The sequence below is a fragment of the Pavona decussata genome, unplaced genomic scaffold (genome assembly GCF_977016875.1).
Source record: "Pavona decussata unplaced genomic scaffold, jaPavDecu1.1 SCAFFOLD_69, whole genome shotgun sequence".
In the NCBI taxonomy this organism is placed as follows: domain Eukaryota; kingdom Metazoa; phylum Cnidaria; class Anthozoa; order Scleractinia; family Agariciidae; genus Pavona; species Pavona decussata.
The window spans coordinates 2,786,395-2,800,622 of record NW_028145488.1 but is presented as its reverse complement, the minus strand read 5'-3'; the positions used below and the strand labels follow the sequence as shown (position 1 = coordinate 2,800,622).

The following is a 14,228-nucleotide window of genomic DNA, read 5'->3' as shown; positions in this document are numbered from 1 at the left end:
TTTATGTGATAACTGAAACAGACAGTTGAACTCTTTGTTGAACTCTTTGTTGTTTATCTTCTCAACCTTTAATGACAATGTTGTAACAATTATCATTCCATTATTCATTAAAAATTTTGATAAAAATAGGTCTGTCTTCCAAGTGACCAAATTGTCACCTTCTCTTTTTTTATGTTAAACTTTTGGCAGTTTCCGTAGATTAGCCCAGTGGTACAAATAGCAAGATCTGCATCTTAAACTTAACCCTTTAAACCAAAAACCATGATCAACATCTCATTTCTCCTGACAGTTTTCACTATTTGATCAAACTAATAAGTCACGAGAATGAATGGACTGATCAACTAAGAAAATTGACTTGATGTTTAAACAAATTCTTCCAACTAGTTGTATAAGGAACAGTTAGGAAATTGTGCTTATACAATACTGGAACCTAAAGAGAAACAAAATTATGCTTTCCCAGGAGTAAATCCAGTTACTGACTTAAACTCTAAATGCCATTTTAATGTGATGTGCAGCATTGTTACAATATTTTCAATTTTCTCATCTAAAGGTATAATTTCTGGTGGAAGTCAGTCTTCAGTAGCCGGTTACAGTCAGCTTCCTTTCCCTGCAGCCCCTCAAACTCATCTGAGAAGTGGAACAGAACGTAACTGGAAGCATTTGTATAATTCCAACAACTGTCACATGTCATTAATTTTATAAAACTAAAAAAGGACTTTTAAGTGTCGGTTTACAAGTAAAATCCTTATTTTTGACTATAAAAATTGTTTTACTTTGAAAATATAATTTTTTACAGTGCCCATACACTAATGCTTTTCTCTGAGCCATGTTGTCTGCTTTGTGAATTGTCTGTGTAGGCTGTGACTAAGCTCTGTGACTATATATTAAGAGCAAACGCCTTTTTGAGTATACACTGGCGGCAAGAAGACAAGAACAGATATTTCTGCTAACACAACCGAGAACGATTTGCATGAACTCAGACATTATGGTACTCTGGAGTTTATGAATTTACCTTCGATTAGTCCACAGTCTGGTGTTTTTCCCAGTTGGTGTGTTTTAAGTTTGGCTTGCAAACATGCTACATGTAAATTTTAGGAATTCTTCATTTTGTGGGTCCCCTTTTTAGTCAAACTCTTCACAAGGAAACTCCCTTGCACGATCCAGACAAGTGTTGGTGAACAGGCAACCAGCATAGTCTGCTGGTCAACAGTTTTGTATAACAAGTCTCGAAAGTAACACGAAAGAGGTTAGACCCTGTTATTTTTGTGGCCAATCAGAGACAAGGATTTCAATAAGTTTTGGAAATGGTTGGTTAAGAGTAGCTTCCTGGGTCTCGCTTGTTTGTTCTTGTGGACTTACCCGGTTTGACTTCCTCCTTAGCCAACTATCTGCCCCTGAAACTTAACCGTTCCAGTGGTCCTTACACTGCCACTTTTTCTGGTATTTTCAGGTACAGTAGGTTTGTCACAAAGCGAGTCAAGTTCAATAAAGCAGAATAAAAGGTCTTTATCGTTTCCTGAAAGAGGACCTCCCAAGCAGCCAAGGCAAGATAGGACTGATTATGATGGGCAAGGTAATGAAGTTACTACCTGAGCTATACTGTACTAATATAATTAAGATTTATGTGATAACTGAAACAGTTAGTTGACCCTTTAATGATAATGTTGAAATTTTTCATTATTCATTTGATAAAAATAGGTCTTCAAATTATAAGTTACCAAGTTCACCTTCTCTTTCTTATGTTGAAACCTTTCACAGTTTCCGTAGATTAGCGCTGCAGTGCATGAATCATAATGTTCTGCTTCTTTAGTGGATCAAGTTGAACCCTTTAAACCCCAAAAGCATGATCAGCATCTCAATTCTCCTTACAGTTTCAGTATTTGATAAAACTAATAAGTCTTGAGATTGATAGACTGATCAACTAAGAAAAATGACTTGATTTTTAAACAAATTCCCCTAACTAGTTGTATAAGGAACATATGGAGAACAGTTAGAGAGAATGTCCCGGTTGATGCTTGAGCCTAAAGAATAATAAAATTTTGCTTTCCCTAGAGGAAATCCAGTTTTCTGACTTCAACTTCCAATTTCTCCTCTGAAGCCTTCTCAAGCTACCGCTTCCAGGTTTTCTGGAAGGTGTTCCAGGTTTTCTTGGTGGGTGTTCCGGGTTTTCGGCGTGTTCCGGGATGTTCCGGTGTTCTGGTGTTGTTGAGAATACTACATGCCCATCTGAACAGTTGTAACGAGTTAAAGTTTCTTCAATGTCTCAAGCTGTCTCTAATGCATTTTAAAAAGTTGCAGTTGAAAGCTCTCTTGCCCGTTGACGCCAGTAAATTCTAACAGCTTGTCTTTATAAATCTTTTATCTCGATTACCAGCCATTGGTTATTATACTGGATATGAGAGAGCGGCAACAATTGAGCCTTTCTCTCCTTCTGTCTGTTAAGGGAGGTTATTTTCTCTCAAAATGGTCCCGGAAATGGGTTTTGGTGTCCATTTACCTGTGGTGTCTGCTGCGCGTATGTGAGTAAAGTAGGTACATTTAGGAGCTTTTAGGGGGTGTGTCTTTGTGCAGAGGCTCGATTGTATTTGGAAAAATGTAGCACACACAGACACAGATACCTAGTGAACTACATGAAATATAGCGCTTTTTAAAGTGGTAGGTGACACCTTAAGTCTGGAGCAAAATGGCAGCCCTTGGCTAACATACTATTTGTTGTTTTTCTGTAGGTCCAGGTCTGGCTTTAGTTGTCAATTTTCTCAAAGATACGTACAAAAAGCGGTCGCTTTTGAAACCACTCCTTTGGGAGAACACCTTGAAGCTACCCATTGAAGATGTTTACACAAGACTGAAAATCGTTTCAAGAAGGAAAACCAATTTCCAGCTAGGACTCGATGAAGTGGACATGTATGACATCTTTGTAGCCCCAGATGATGTAACCGTACTGGTAGAAGGAAGCCCTGGTATCGGGAAGACAACATTTTGTCTTAAAATCGCGTATGACTGGGCAAATGGGAAAATCCCTAAAGAGCATTCCTTTCCCGAGTTTGAAATCGTGCTACTGTTGAAATGCAGGGACATTGATGGGGACGTCTTGGATGCCATTAATGAACAACTTCTACCAGAAGATGAAAAGCTCAGGAAAGAGCTTATAGGTTATATTAAAGAGTTCCACTACCATGGAAAAGTTTTATTGATTTTGGATGGTCTGGATGAGCTACCTGAAAAGTTAAAACCTGATGTGGATAAATTGCTTCATAAAAAAATTTTGCCATTTTGTTATGTGTTGGCCACATCTCGCCAAGAAAGAGGAATTCAGATACGACAGAAGGTTGATTTTGACGTTCTTTTGCAAATTGAAGGATTTACAGATGCAGATGCTTTAGAGTACATCAGAAAACATTTTAATCATTTGGGGCCTGAGCATTTGTCAAAAGGAGAGAGGCTTATTAAAGCAATCCAGGAAAACTCTTTCCTCCATGCTCTACCAAGCAATCCATTGAATTTGCTCCTTCTCTGTGTTGTTTTTGAGGACTATGAGGGAAAACTTCCATCTCGCCGTACTGAACTTTATCAGATCATTGTTCGATGCATTTTACGAAGATTCTGTGCAAAAAATTATTTGGAAGCTCCCCAGGATGACGAGGCTCTTGAGAAGAAATTTGAACAGAGTTTACTTGCACTGGGAGAGTTAGCTTGGAAATGCCTGTTAGAAGATCGTCTTTCTTTTCTTGAAGGAGAACTTGCAAAATTTGAAGAGATGTATCCAGATCTGGCAGCTCGCATGTCGGGTCTCGTTTTCAAGGAAGCCAGTCTGAAAAAGATCAATCCACAGCACGAATACCACTTCTTTCACAAAACATTTGTCGAATACTTGGCCGCAGCATACCTGGCATTTCTGTTATTGAAGAAAGACGTCAATATCTTAAAAGAGTTTAAGTTACGCTTCCGTAACCATATTGTAGGAAAATACCGTCAAGTGTTTCTGTTTCTATCTGGTATACTGGGTAAGGAAACGAGCATCCTTTTCAAACAGATTGGTAAAAAGCTGAAGAGTGGCAACTGGGACTGGCTCAAGTGCAAAACGGAGGTGGGAACGTTTTATACTGAAAGTTTTAGTGAAAGTGGAAATGCTGAAGAAGTGGCGATGGCTCTTTTTTCCTTCATTCCTTTCCCTTTGACTGTGGAAGTGGGCAGAAAAGGCCGCCATTCTTATTCTAGTTTTTTTGAGGTTGCAAAATACTGCCGGAACTTTTCACAATTACGGCATCCTGTTGATTTATCTGTGTGTTGTGATGAAGATGGTGGAGATTTAAATTTAAAAGACGCAAATTCTGCTTTTGATTACCTGAAATCCTGTCCAAAACTACAGAGTTTGTTTGTTTCCAGATTAGAAGCACTCGGAGATGCCTTTTACGATGGACTATCTCAAAACTCGACTTTAATGTCAGTTACTCTTAGAACTTTTCAAAGCCTCCCTTGTGACGTAGCTGATATTATTGGTGACAGTTTGGCTGCAAGCAACACCTTGACTTCCGTGACGTTTGAACTGTTTGGTGAGTGGGGCGAGGCTTGGGCCAGAGCTCTTGAAAAAGGATTGTCAGCGGATACACCACTGAAGTCAGTTGTCCTCAAGATTTACGGTTCATTAAGTTACACTGCAGTGAAGGCTTTGAAAACAGTTTTAGTCAACACATCGTTGACCACAGTTGTCATCACTATTTTTGGAGACATGCAAGATTCGTTGGCTGCAGCCCTTTGTGAAGGACTTTTAGAACAAGCCTTTTTGAAATCTTTTACTTTGGTTGTTTTTGGAAGGGTGAGTGAATCAGACATCGTCTTCCTAGAAAGAGGTTTCATGCAAAATTACTCTTTGAATACTTTAGAAGTAAAAATTTTTGGTGAACTCCCTGACAACTGGGCTAATGTTGTCAAAGGTATAATTTCAGCAAACAAAGCAAAGCAGTCGTGCACTTTCTATCCGAATACCAGTGGAAACCTTGCAGCTGCTAAGGTCGCTTGTCTTACTCCTGTTTTGGCTAAGAACAGTGTCAATTTAGAACAGACATTAAACGTCTGGGCTGAGTTGAGCTATGAAGTTATAGAAGCTGTCGGGAGACTCTTGGTGAAGTCCACACCGTATCGACTTACTCTTAACATTCACGGAAACCTACCTGATGATGTTGCAAGCAGTCTTATTAGCTACCTGAAAATAGAAAACTGCGTACACCTCGTTACTTTCAACATTTGGGGAGAATTAACCACTGACGGGAAGGCTGCTATTGAGCAGTTTTCAGGTGCCAGTCACAATGCGAACTTAAAGGTGATTGTCCGTGACTTGATATCAGACTGTTCTCCCTGTGGCCTTGATTTCTGTATTTATAATCCCTCGTTATTACCTTCAGTATTCAGTAAAGTGAAGAATACTGGAACAAGTGAACTTAGTCTCACAATCAGTGGCGAGAGTGATGACTGGGCTCAGGGTCTGAATGACGGTTTAAGAGACAGCACGTCATTAACAACACTTGCTCTTACAATCGAAAACCATCCTGGCGAGAACGTAGGGTGGATGCAACGTCTGCTTGCAGTGGTGTTGAAAAACACCTCCTTAGCTACACTCGCTCTTACTCTTACATTATATTCCAACAGCCACGTTAGCGACAGTTCTTTCCTTTGGCTAGTTCTGTGTGATGGTTTGGCGTCAAACACGTCATTACGTACACTCATTCTTACAATCAACAACCACAGTGACGGTTGGTACTGGATACTGGATCCGCGTAACTACAGTTACGCGGGTGCCGTCCGGATACATGATGTGGATCTTGCTTTGGCGTCAAACGAGTCATTACATACACTCACTCTTACAATCAACAACTACAGTGGCTGTGGTGAAGTCAGGATATATGATCTGGGTCATGGTTTGGCGTCAAACAAGTCATTACATACACTCACTCTTACAATCAACAACTACAGTGACGCTGGTGAAGTCAGGATACATGATCAGGGTCATGGTTTGGCGTCAAACACGTCATTACATACACTCACTCTTACAATCAACAACTACAGTGACGCTGGTGACGTCTGGATACATGATCTGGGTCATGGTTTGGCGTCAAACAAGTCATTACATACACTCACTCTTACAATCAACAACTACAGTGACGCTGGTGACGTCTGGATACATGATCTGGGTCATGGTTTGGCGTCAAACAAGTCATTACATACACTCACTCTTACAATCAACAACTACAGTGACGCTGGTGAAGTCAGGATACATGATCTGGGTCATGGTTTGGGGTCAAACACGTCATTACATACACTCACTCTTACAATCAACAACTACAGTGACGCTGGTGACGTCTGGATACATAATCTGGGTGATGGTTTGGCGTCAAACACGTCATTACATACACTCACTCTTACAATCAGCAACCACAGTGACGCTGGTGACGTCTGGATATATGATCTGGGTGATGGTTTGGCGTCAAACACGTCATTACATACACTCACTCTTACAATCAACAACTACAGTGACGCTGGTGACGTCCGGATACATAGGGTGGATCTTGGTTTGGCGTCAAACGAGGCATTACATACACTAACTCTTACAATCAGCAACTACAGTGGCACGGGTGGATACTGGACACTGGGTCGTGGTTTGGAGTCAAACACGTCATTACATACACTCACTCTTACAATCAACAACTGCAGTGACAAGGTTGAATACTGGCTACAGGATCTGGGTCATGGTTTGGCGTCAAATAACTCATTACATACACTCACTCTTACAATCAACAACTACAGAGGAACGGGTGAATACCATATACAGAATCTGGGTCATGGTTTGGCAACGAGGTCATTACATATACTCACTCCTACAATCAACGACTACGGTAAGCCGGATGGAACCTGGATAGAGGATCTGGGTCGTGGTTTGGCGTTAAACGAGTCATTACATACACTCACTCTTACAATCAACAACTACAGTGAAACGGACGAAGTCAGGATTCTTTGGCTGCGTGACAGTTTGGCTAGAAATAAGTCATTAACTACTGTCAGTCTTACAATCAACAACTGCAGTAACACGGCTGGAGGCTGGATGAAGCATCTGGGTGATGGTTTGGCCAGAAATGAGTCATTAACAACTCTCAGTCTTACAATCAATAGCTACAGTGAGTTAAGAGAAGATGAATTACTGGAACTGTGCAATAATCTGGCTAAAAGTGACACATTAACTACTCTGAGTTTGACAATCAACGACCACAGTGCTACAAGTAGAGGCCTTGGATGTGATCTTAGCAAGTGTTTTGCAGACTGTAAATCATTAACTTCTCTAAGTTTAACGGTAAGCCTGTATGGAGAGGAAGATGTGTGCTAAAACCTACCACTCCGTGAGCAAAATGAAAGTAAATTTACCCAATCAAATTCAATAACGTAGGGGTGTATCCATAACTCGATCGACGCATGCGCTGCATTCATACAATCATGATAACACGTGCAAGTTACATTCAGCTAAGAAAATTTGTTCTCGGTCGCTAATGAAGAAGAAAACTTTCTTGAAGTACCGGAAAGAAGGGAAACGATTTTGGAGCACGTAAATTTCGTCCACACAATACATAAATCTTTGGATTGTATTGAATTCTAGTCGCTCTTTATAAGAAAACGAAATGACAACTAGCAGCATGAATGATTCAAAGCCCACTGTGGTGCTATGCTAGTAAGGAGCTCACCAAGAACAAAACAAACTACAGATTGTATCTATCGGATTCTCTAAGGTAAACAAGTTTATAATAATAGAAGCTAGGGTAACGGTAGTTTTCCAGGGAAAATTTCGTATTATCGAAAACCTTTTTTTTTTTTTTTACCATTGCCAAAAGCCGTCTTTTTGCTGTAGTATGTTAATTAAAGACGCAAAACTTTGTTGGACGATAGCGATCCAATGCATCGAATTTTACTTGAACTTAACTCTAAAACCAGTCGAAGTGATTTTCAAAACGGCGCCAAAGTACGCCGGTTTCTTGGATGAAAGGAAATGAGATATTTAGAAAAGGAAGTTTAGAACGCTCTGACGGTTTTAGATTTTCTCCTTACCTCTTGTTTGATTTTTATACCGTTTTCTATTAGTTTTGTTACGAAAGAATTTGTGTGAGTAACCAGACGACGTTTTCCCCGTTCCACCACTTGCCTCCGTACCAAACCGCGTCTGTTTCATCCTTTCAGCTGTGCGTCTATCGTTTTATGGACACTTGAAAAGTTTTAAGCGTACTCGACAAACCAGGGTTGCTATCGGCGAACTTTTAAGGCCCTTTTACACAAGCGATTTGTGTGACATTTCACAACAATTTTTCTGGCGCAAAGCTTCAACTTCAAATCGTGCTTTTAAACCAATGTGTTTTTAGTGTGTTTTCAACGCTGTACTTTTATCAAGAAATCGTGCAAAATTGTGTTACGTTTAAAACATGTTCGAACCTCCTGCAATATCACAGTGACAAATGAGCGATAAAATGGCCGCTAGTTTACGCGTGCGATTTGAAACTGCAACTTGCGCGCGACAAAATTGCATGTGTAAACGGGCCTTTAAAGTTATCTTTTACTTTCCAAACTTCCCGCACGCGTGCTAAACACGAACCAATTCTAAATTCCTACTGTGAGTTTTTGACAATGTTTAACGAAACAGCTACTTGTTAAAGTGAAGTTGAATGGTGAAGCCTTTTTAAAAGTCCTAATATCAAACCGCAAATTCTCGTTATTGGCGTCTTCATATTTGTTGTGGTATTAGTTGGGAGAAATTGTTCAAAATCAGTTTATCTTTCAGTGACCATTTGCTATATTCTCGTGATCTGCGTGTTTGATGTTTTACCGATACCGTAAAGTGCCGCTTATAAGCCTCTCAGCCCCCCCCCCCCCTCCCTCCCTCCGCTTATAAGCCCTCCTGGTTATAGGCCCATCTCCCTGTAAGCCGGCGTCTAGTTTCGTTCGTGTTTTTGGTTTTAATTTTGTTCCAAATATTGAAGTTTTAAAGCTTAAATAAAAACCAGTAAATGAAAAACATTTCCATCAACACTACTATAGCTCGTTTAGAAACGGTTTTTTTATTCCGGTTATAAGCCCCCTCGGATATAAGCCCCTCCCTTTATAAGGCCATCTAAAACCTCTTACGAAGTTGTATTAGCCCAAGGCTTATAAGCGGGAGTTTACGGTATTTCAAGGAGGACAACGCTACTGATCTCCATAGGGGCTTAAAGGGTTAACTGTCTCTTATCTTCAAATTTGCCTCTGTGTTAATTGTGTTAGTCAAAGGTAACGGCGCTCCTTTTGTTGAGTAGTTTAATTTTGGACTTGTTGACCTGGAACTAGCTTGTAATTGAGCTTATGCAGGGAATTATCGTTAAACAAAGATACGATACGATACGATAATGTAGATTGATTGAAGGGAATCCCTGCATAAGCCTTCGTCTCAAGGCAGCTCCATTTCTTAGCTCAAAATACGTTAGTTTGTATTTACCACTGGTGGCCGCGCTTGCTTGATTAATGACCCAGAAGTGGAATGAAATCTTGTCAGATTAAGAGTTATCAATGATCCTTTCAACCAGACACCAAGCCAAATTCTTCATTTTTTGTGTAGTAAGTGATGTAAGAGGTTCGAGCATTTGGGGAAAATTCTGTACACCGTGACGAAAGCAGGTTAGTTTTGAAAAGTTGGAGGCTGGGTATAAAATGCAGTCCGAGATAAAATCTGATTAAACATTTGCTATTAGATGTGAGGCAAGTGCAAAGGAGATCAACGTGTTAGACACAATCGTGTGGATATTTAGAAAATTAAACTCGGCTCGAGTCTGAGTTTCACTCCTAAGAGCATCTAAAACTCAAATTTAAGAAAATCCTAAAATTTAATTTATTAAACAGAAGACATGGAAGAACACCACGGTAAAGTGGTGTTTAGTAGCTTTGATTGATTGGTCACATGTGAGGAATTTCATCTACAGACTCAAAACCTGGAACCACCTCGGCAGCTACAGCACCACAGGAAAGTACTGCTCAGTAGCTTTCATTTGAATGGTCACACTTTAGGATTCCATCCACAGGACTCGAAAGTTAAAACCACCTTGTACAGCATAATAAACAGCACCACAAGAAAGTACTGCTCAGTAGCTTTCAGTTGAATGGTCACACTTTAGGATTTCACCCACAGACTCAAAAGGTAGAACCACCTTGTACAGCATTGCTGTGGAAGTGGAAGAGTTCACGGTTTTCTTGAAAAGTGTCATTGTATATTTAGAATCTATCAAAGTTCCCCGCAGAGATGCTTCTCTTCCTGTCGATCCCAACATGTGGCATGTAATGCAAATGCATGGTTATGTTGTTGTTTTATTGTGCACATACCTTGTACTGTTACCCTGGCCGTTTCTAATTGCGCACAAGGCTCAGTCTGAAGTCTGCAGCGTAAGGGTGAGTCGATATTGATGCCACATAGACGATACCTGGGAGTGTTCAAGTATCGATACTTGTGAACGGCACAGGTTTTGTTTCGATGCCGTTAAAGTGACAACTTCAAAGAAGCGTGATGTGTATTCCACATAACATTTGAGGAATTTTAATTCTTACTGCTCTCAAGCATAATCTTTTTTTGCGGAAGAATTTTACTGTTCTCTTAGCAGCACAGCACTTTGAGCATTCTCTACTCGTTTAAGCCTGGATTCTACCGACGGTAATGACGTCTTAATACAAGTCTGGAGCAAAGACGTCACAGTATCGAAATCAAAAAAGTGCCAAGTATCGGTAAATACCCCACGAATATCGTATCGCATGTGAAGCTGGTGTCGGCTCACTGTTACCTGCAGACTACCAAAGTATAGAGTGTTTTCATTCACGTGACTACCCGCCATATTGGTTTACTGAAACAAAAGAAAGTATTTGCATAAAAATAGAGTTCAATTCCCAGAGGTTTAGTTTGGGACACCAACATGGCCGCCATTTCTTTGTTTTGGGACACCAACATGGCCGCCGTGACGTCATGTGAAAACACTCTATTAATTGAGAATGAAAGTCCGTTGTCATGGTAATAATGTGAATTTGTTGTTGGGGTGACTGTGCGGTTTCTCTCGTCTCATGATTCCCAAATGGATCGGTTTGTTGAAGGAATTACCTTTTAAGTGTAAGTAATGTAAATAGCTCTTGAAGACCGTGAACGTCAGAGCAGCTGAATTGTATTTTAACATTTTAGAATCAGAAGACACAAATCGAGAAGGTTTTGTCTTCTTTCTATGATCCTTGTACTGACAAATCTCCTGTAATTCAAGTACGGGGAAAAATTGTTTCTTGCCAAATGTTATTGTTTTCATCAAGTGTAACCAACAAGAACATTATTTCATGCTATGTCGTGCTGTACAAACCAAAGACATGGTATAACTTTTGTAGTTAGGTAGACAGCAAATGTACAGCCGTGCATATTTCGAACAGGGTGCATTTGGTACCTCAATTGTATGTAGACGTGAAGGCAGATTTAACATCTCTAGAATCGGAAGACACAAATCGAGAAGGTTTTGTCTTTTTTCTATTATCCTTGTACTGTTAAATCTCCTACAATTCAGGTACGGCATGAAATTGTTTCGTGCCAAATTTCATTGGTTTTATTAAGTGTAACAAATGAGTACATTATATCAGAGACATGGTATAAGTTTTTTAGTTAGGTAGACAGCAAATGTACAGCCGTACATATTTCAAACTTGGGGTGCCTCAATCTGGTGCTTCAGTTGTTCATAGACATTAATGAACTTGAAGATCAAGGCAGATTTAACATTTTAGAATCAGAGGGCACAAATCGAGAAGGTTTTGTCGTTTTTGTATAATCATGGTGCTGTTAAATCTCCTGTAATTAAGGTACGGCATGAAATTGTTTCGTACCAAATGTTCTTGGTTTTATTAAGTGAAACAAATGAGAACATTATATCAGAGACATGGTATAAGTTTTGTAGTTAAGTAGACAGTAATTGTACAGCCGTACATATTTCAAACTTGGGGTGTCTCAATCTGGTACCTCAATTGTACATAGACGTTAATGAAGATCAAGGCAGATTTAACATTTTAGAACCAGAAGACACAAATCGAGAAGGTTTTGTCTTTTTTCTATAATCCTTGCGCTGTTAAATCTCCTGTAATTCAGGTACGGCATGAAATTGTTTCTTGTCAAATGTTATTGTTTTCATTAAGTAAAGTTTAACTAATGAGAACATTATTTCATAGTATGTCATGCTCTAAAAATCAAAGACATGGTGTAGGTTTTGTAGTTAGGTAGATAACAAATGTTACAGCCTTACTTATTTCAAACGTAGGGTACATCTGGTACCTTAATTGTGCATAGACATTAATGAACTTGAAAGTTAAAGCAGATTCAACATTTTAGAACCAGTAGACACAAATTCATAAGATTTTGTCTTTTTCTATAATCCTTGTAACGCAATTGCAGGGTTGAATGTTTTGTGCCAAGTGTATTTTACCAAGTAGATTACAAGAGACGAATATGAAATTGACTCCGAGAAACGAATTCGGAGTAAAATGTAATATTAGAATATTATTAAACCATTTGAAGTTTAAATGCTTGAGTATGGTATCTGTATTTGATTTACAGATCAACGTGAAATGTTCCTAAAACACCAATTGGTCCACCAAAACATAAGCGAAGGGAACAAAGAATATCATCAATTGAAGGAATTTGTATATATCTGCTGTTTGATTTACAGAGATCAACATAGAATTTGTCCTTTTCAAACTCATTAATAATTCATGTAGAGAAAGGGATGGAAATCACTACAGTGAAAGAGATTTGGAAATGTGATCGTAATTATCATAAAATTTGGTGAACGGTTGCTTTGAATGTCTTTATAAACTATTAATGGTTTGAGACGTTATATGCAACACACGAAAGAGTGTTTGATGCGATTTCTACACATCTCGAACAGTTGGCTAAAAAAGCGAGGCGCACTTCTCGTTGTTTGAAAATCGTATGAAACACTCTTCCTTGTGTTTGATCTATCACTTACAATACCAACACATTTCACAGCAGGGAGATGATGACGATACGAAATTCATCATCCAGGGCGCATTTTCTCCATGTGCCAGCTTGGAATGAACCTTAAAAGAGATGAATGGACACCCAGCGAGGACAACATGTGATACACTTTTGGTTTTGGTGGTAAATTTGTTAATTTTCCATTGCAAGTTTTTATTCGTTTGTATAGGTTTTCCTTTGTTGCGCTCTGATTGGTTAAAATAAAGTCGCACCCTTTTCTCCATCGATTAGAAATGAAACCAAGCCACAGGAATATCCCGCGCCTCTTTTAGTTTATGGAACATTTCGAATTCTGATTTGTTTATTGTTTTTTGTAAAACGTTGATTCGGTTTGACGACAAGGTTAAAAACCATTGATTGGAGCCAAAGCTGAAGCAAGTCCTGTTTCGTATTAAAGGAAAGCACTTGAAAATGAATTGGCCATTTCCGAGTTGCTGTGAAGGTCAATATGAAAGCGAGGGTAAGAGCAAAACTTTTCATATGCCTTCAGCCTCGCTTTCATAATGAGGTTCAAAGCAATTCGGAAATGGTCTATTTTTTTTTTTTTTGGAAAATATGAATTGGAAGTACCTGTGCACCGTTTGATCTTGTTGACCTGAAATGGTGCTCGGACATGGACCCTTATACTAACGGACCTTTTTATTGCTGCAATGGCGACAAGCGGAGCACTGCAACGGTAAAGAACGTGGATCACTGTGCCGGGCGCGGGCCTTGACTCTAATGTTGATACTCGTAGATCGTTTAATCTGAGGGCCCTGAAATGGTGCTCGGACATGGACCCTTGTATTAACAGACCTTTTTATTGGTGCAATAGCGACAAGCGGAGCACTGCGACGGCAAAGAACGTGGATCACTGTGCCGGACACGCGCCTTAACTCTAATGTTGATACTCGTAGATCGTTTGATCTTGTTGCCCGGCCTTAGCACCAGTAATGTTAATACTTGCCCTCTATTCCAGGGTACGGGCGCTAGTCTGCGCACAATTTGCTGACTGCACCAACTTTTCCTGCGCCTCTGTCTTTAAATTAACAAAATTGCAAAATGGTTAACAGAAGAAAAAGATTTTCTCTTAATACCTTCAAAAAATTTTTTGTTGCAAATGGAGTTGCCCTTCGCTCTCTCGCAGAATTCAACTTTGGCCAACGTAAACTTCCTATAGTAC

General features: G+C 39.5%; 1 protein-coding gene across 4 annotated transcripts in view; it reads left to right on the top strand.

Moving 5' to 3' along the window:
- The window catches only part of LOC146477775 (uncharacterized), a 291,187-nt gene that overhangs the window by 182,960 nt on the left and 93,999 nt on the right, over window positions 1–14,228 (top strand). For 3 of the 4 annotated variants that reach the window (XM_085113157.1, XM_085113156.1, XM_085113154.1), the window contains 2 exons: window positions 1,451–1,573; window positions 2,727–8,057. The exons of the other annotated variant lie outside the window; for it this stretch is intronic. In XM_085113157.1, coding sequence (XP_084969283.1) covers window positions 1,451–1,573; window positions 2,727–7,375 — 4,772 coding nt within the window. In that variant the 3' untranslated portion in view covers window positions 7,376–8,057. Of the gene's footprint in view, window positions 1–1,450; window positions 1,574–2,726; window positions 8,058–14,228 lie in introns of those variants that run through there. 4 annotated transcript variants of the gene reach the window in all.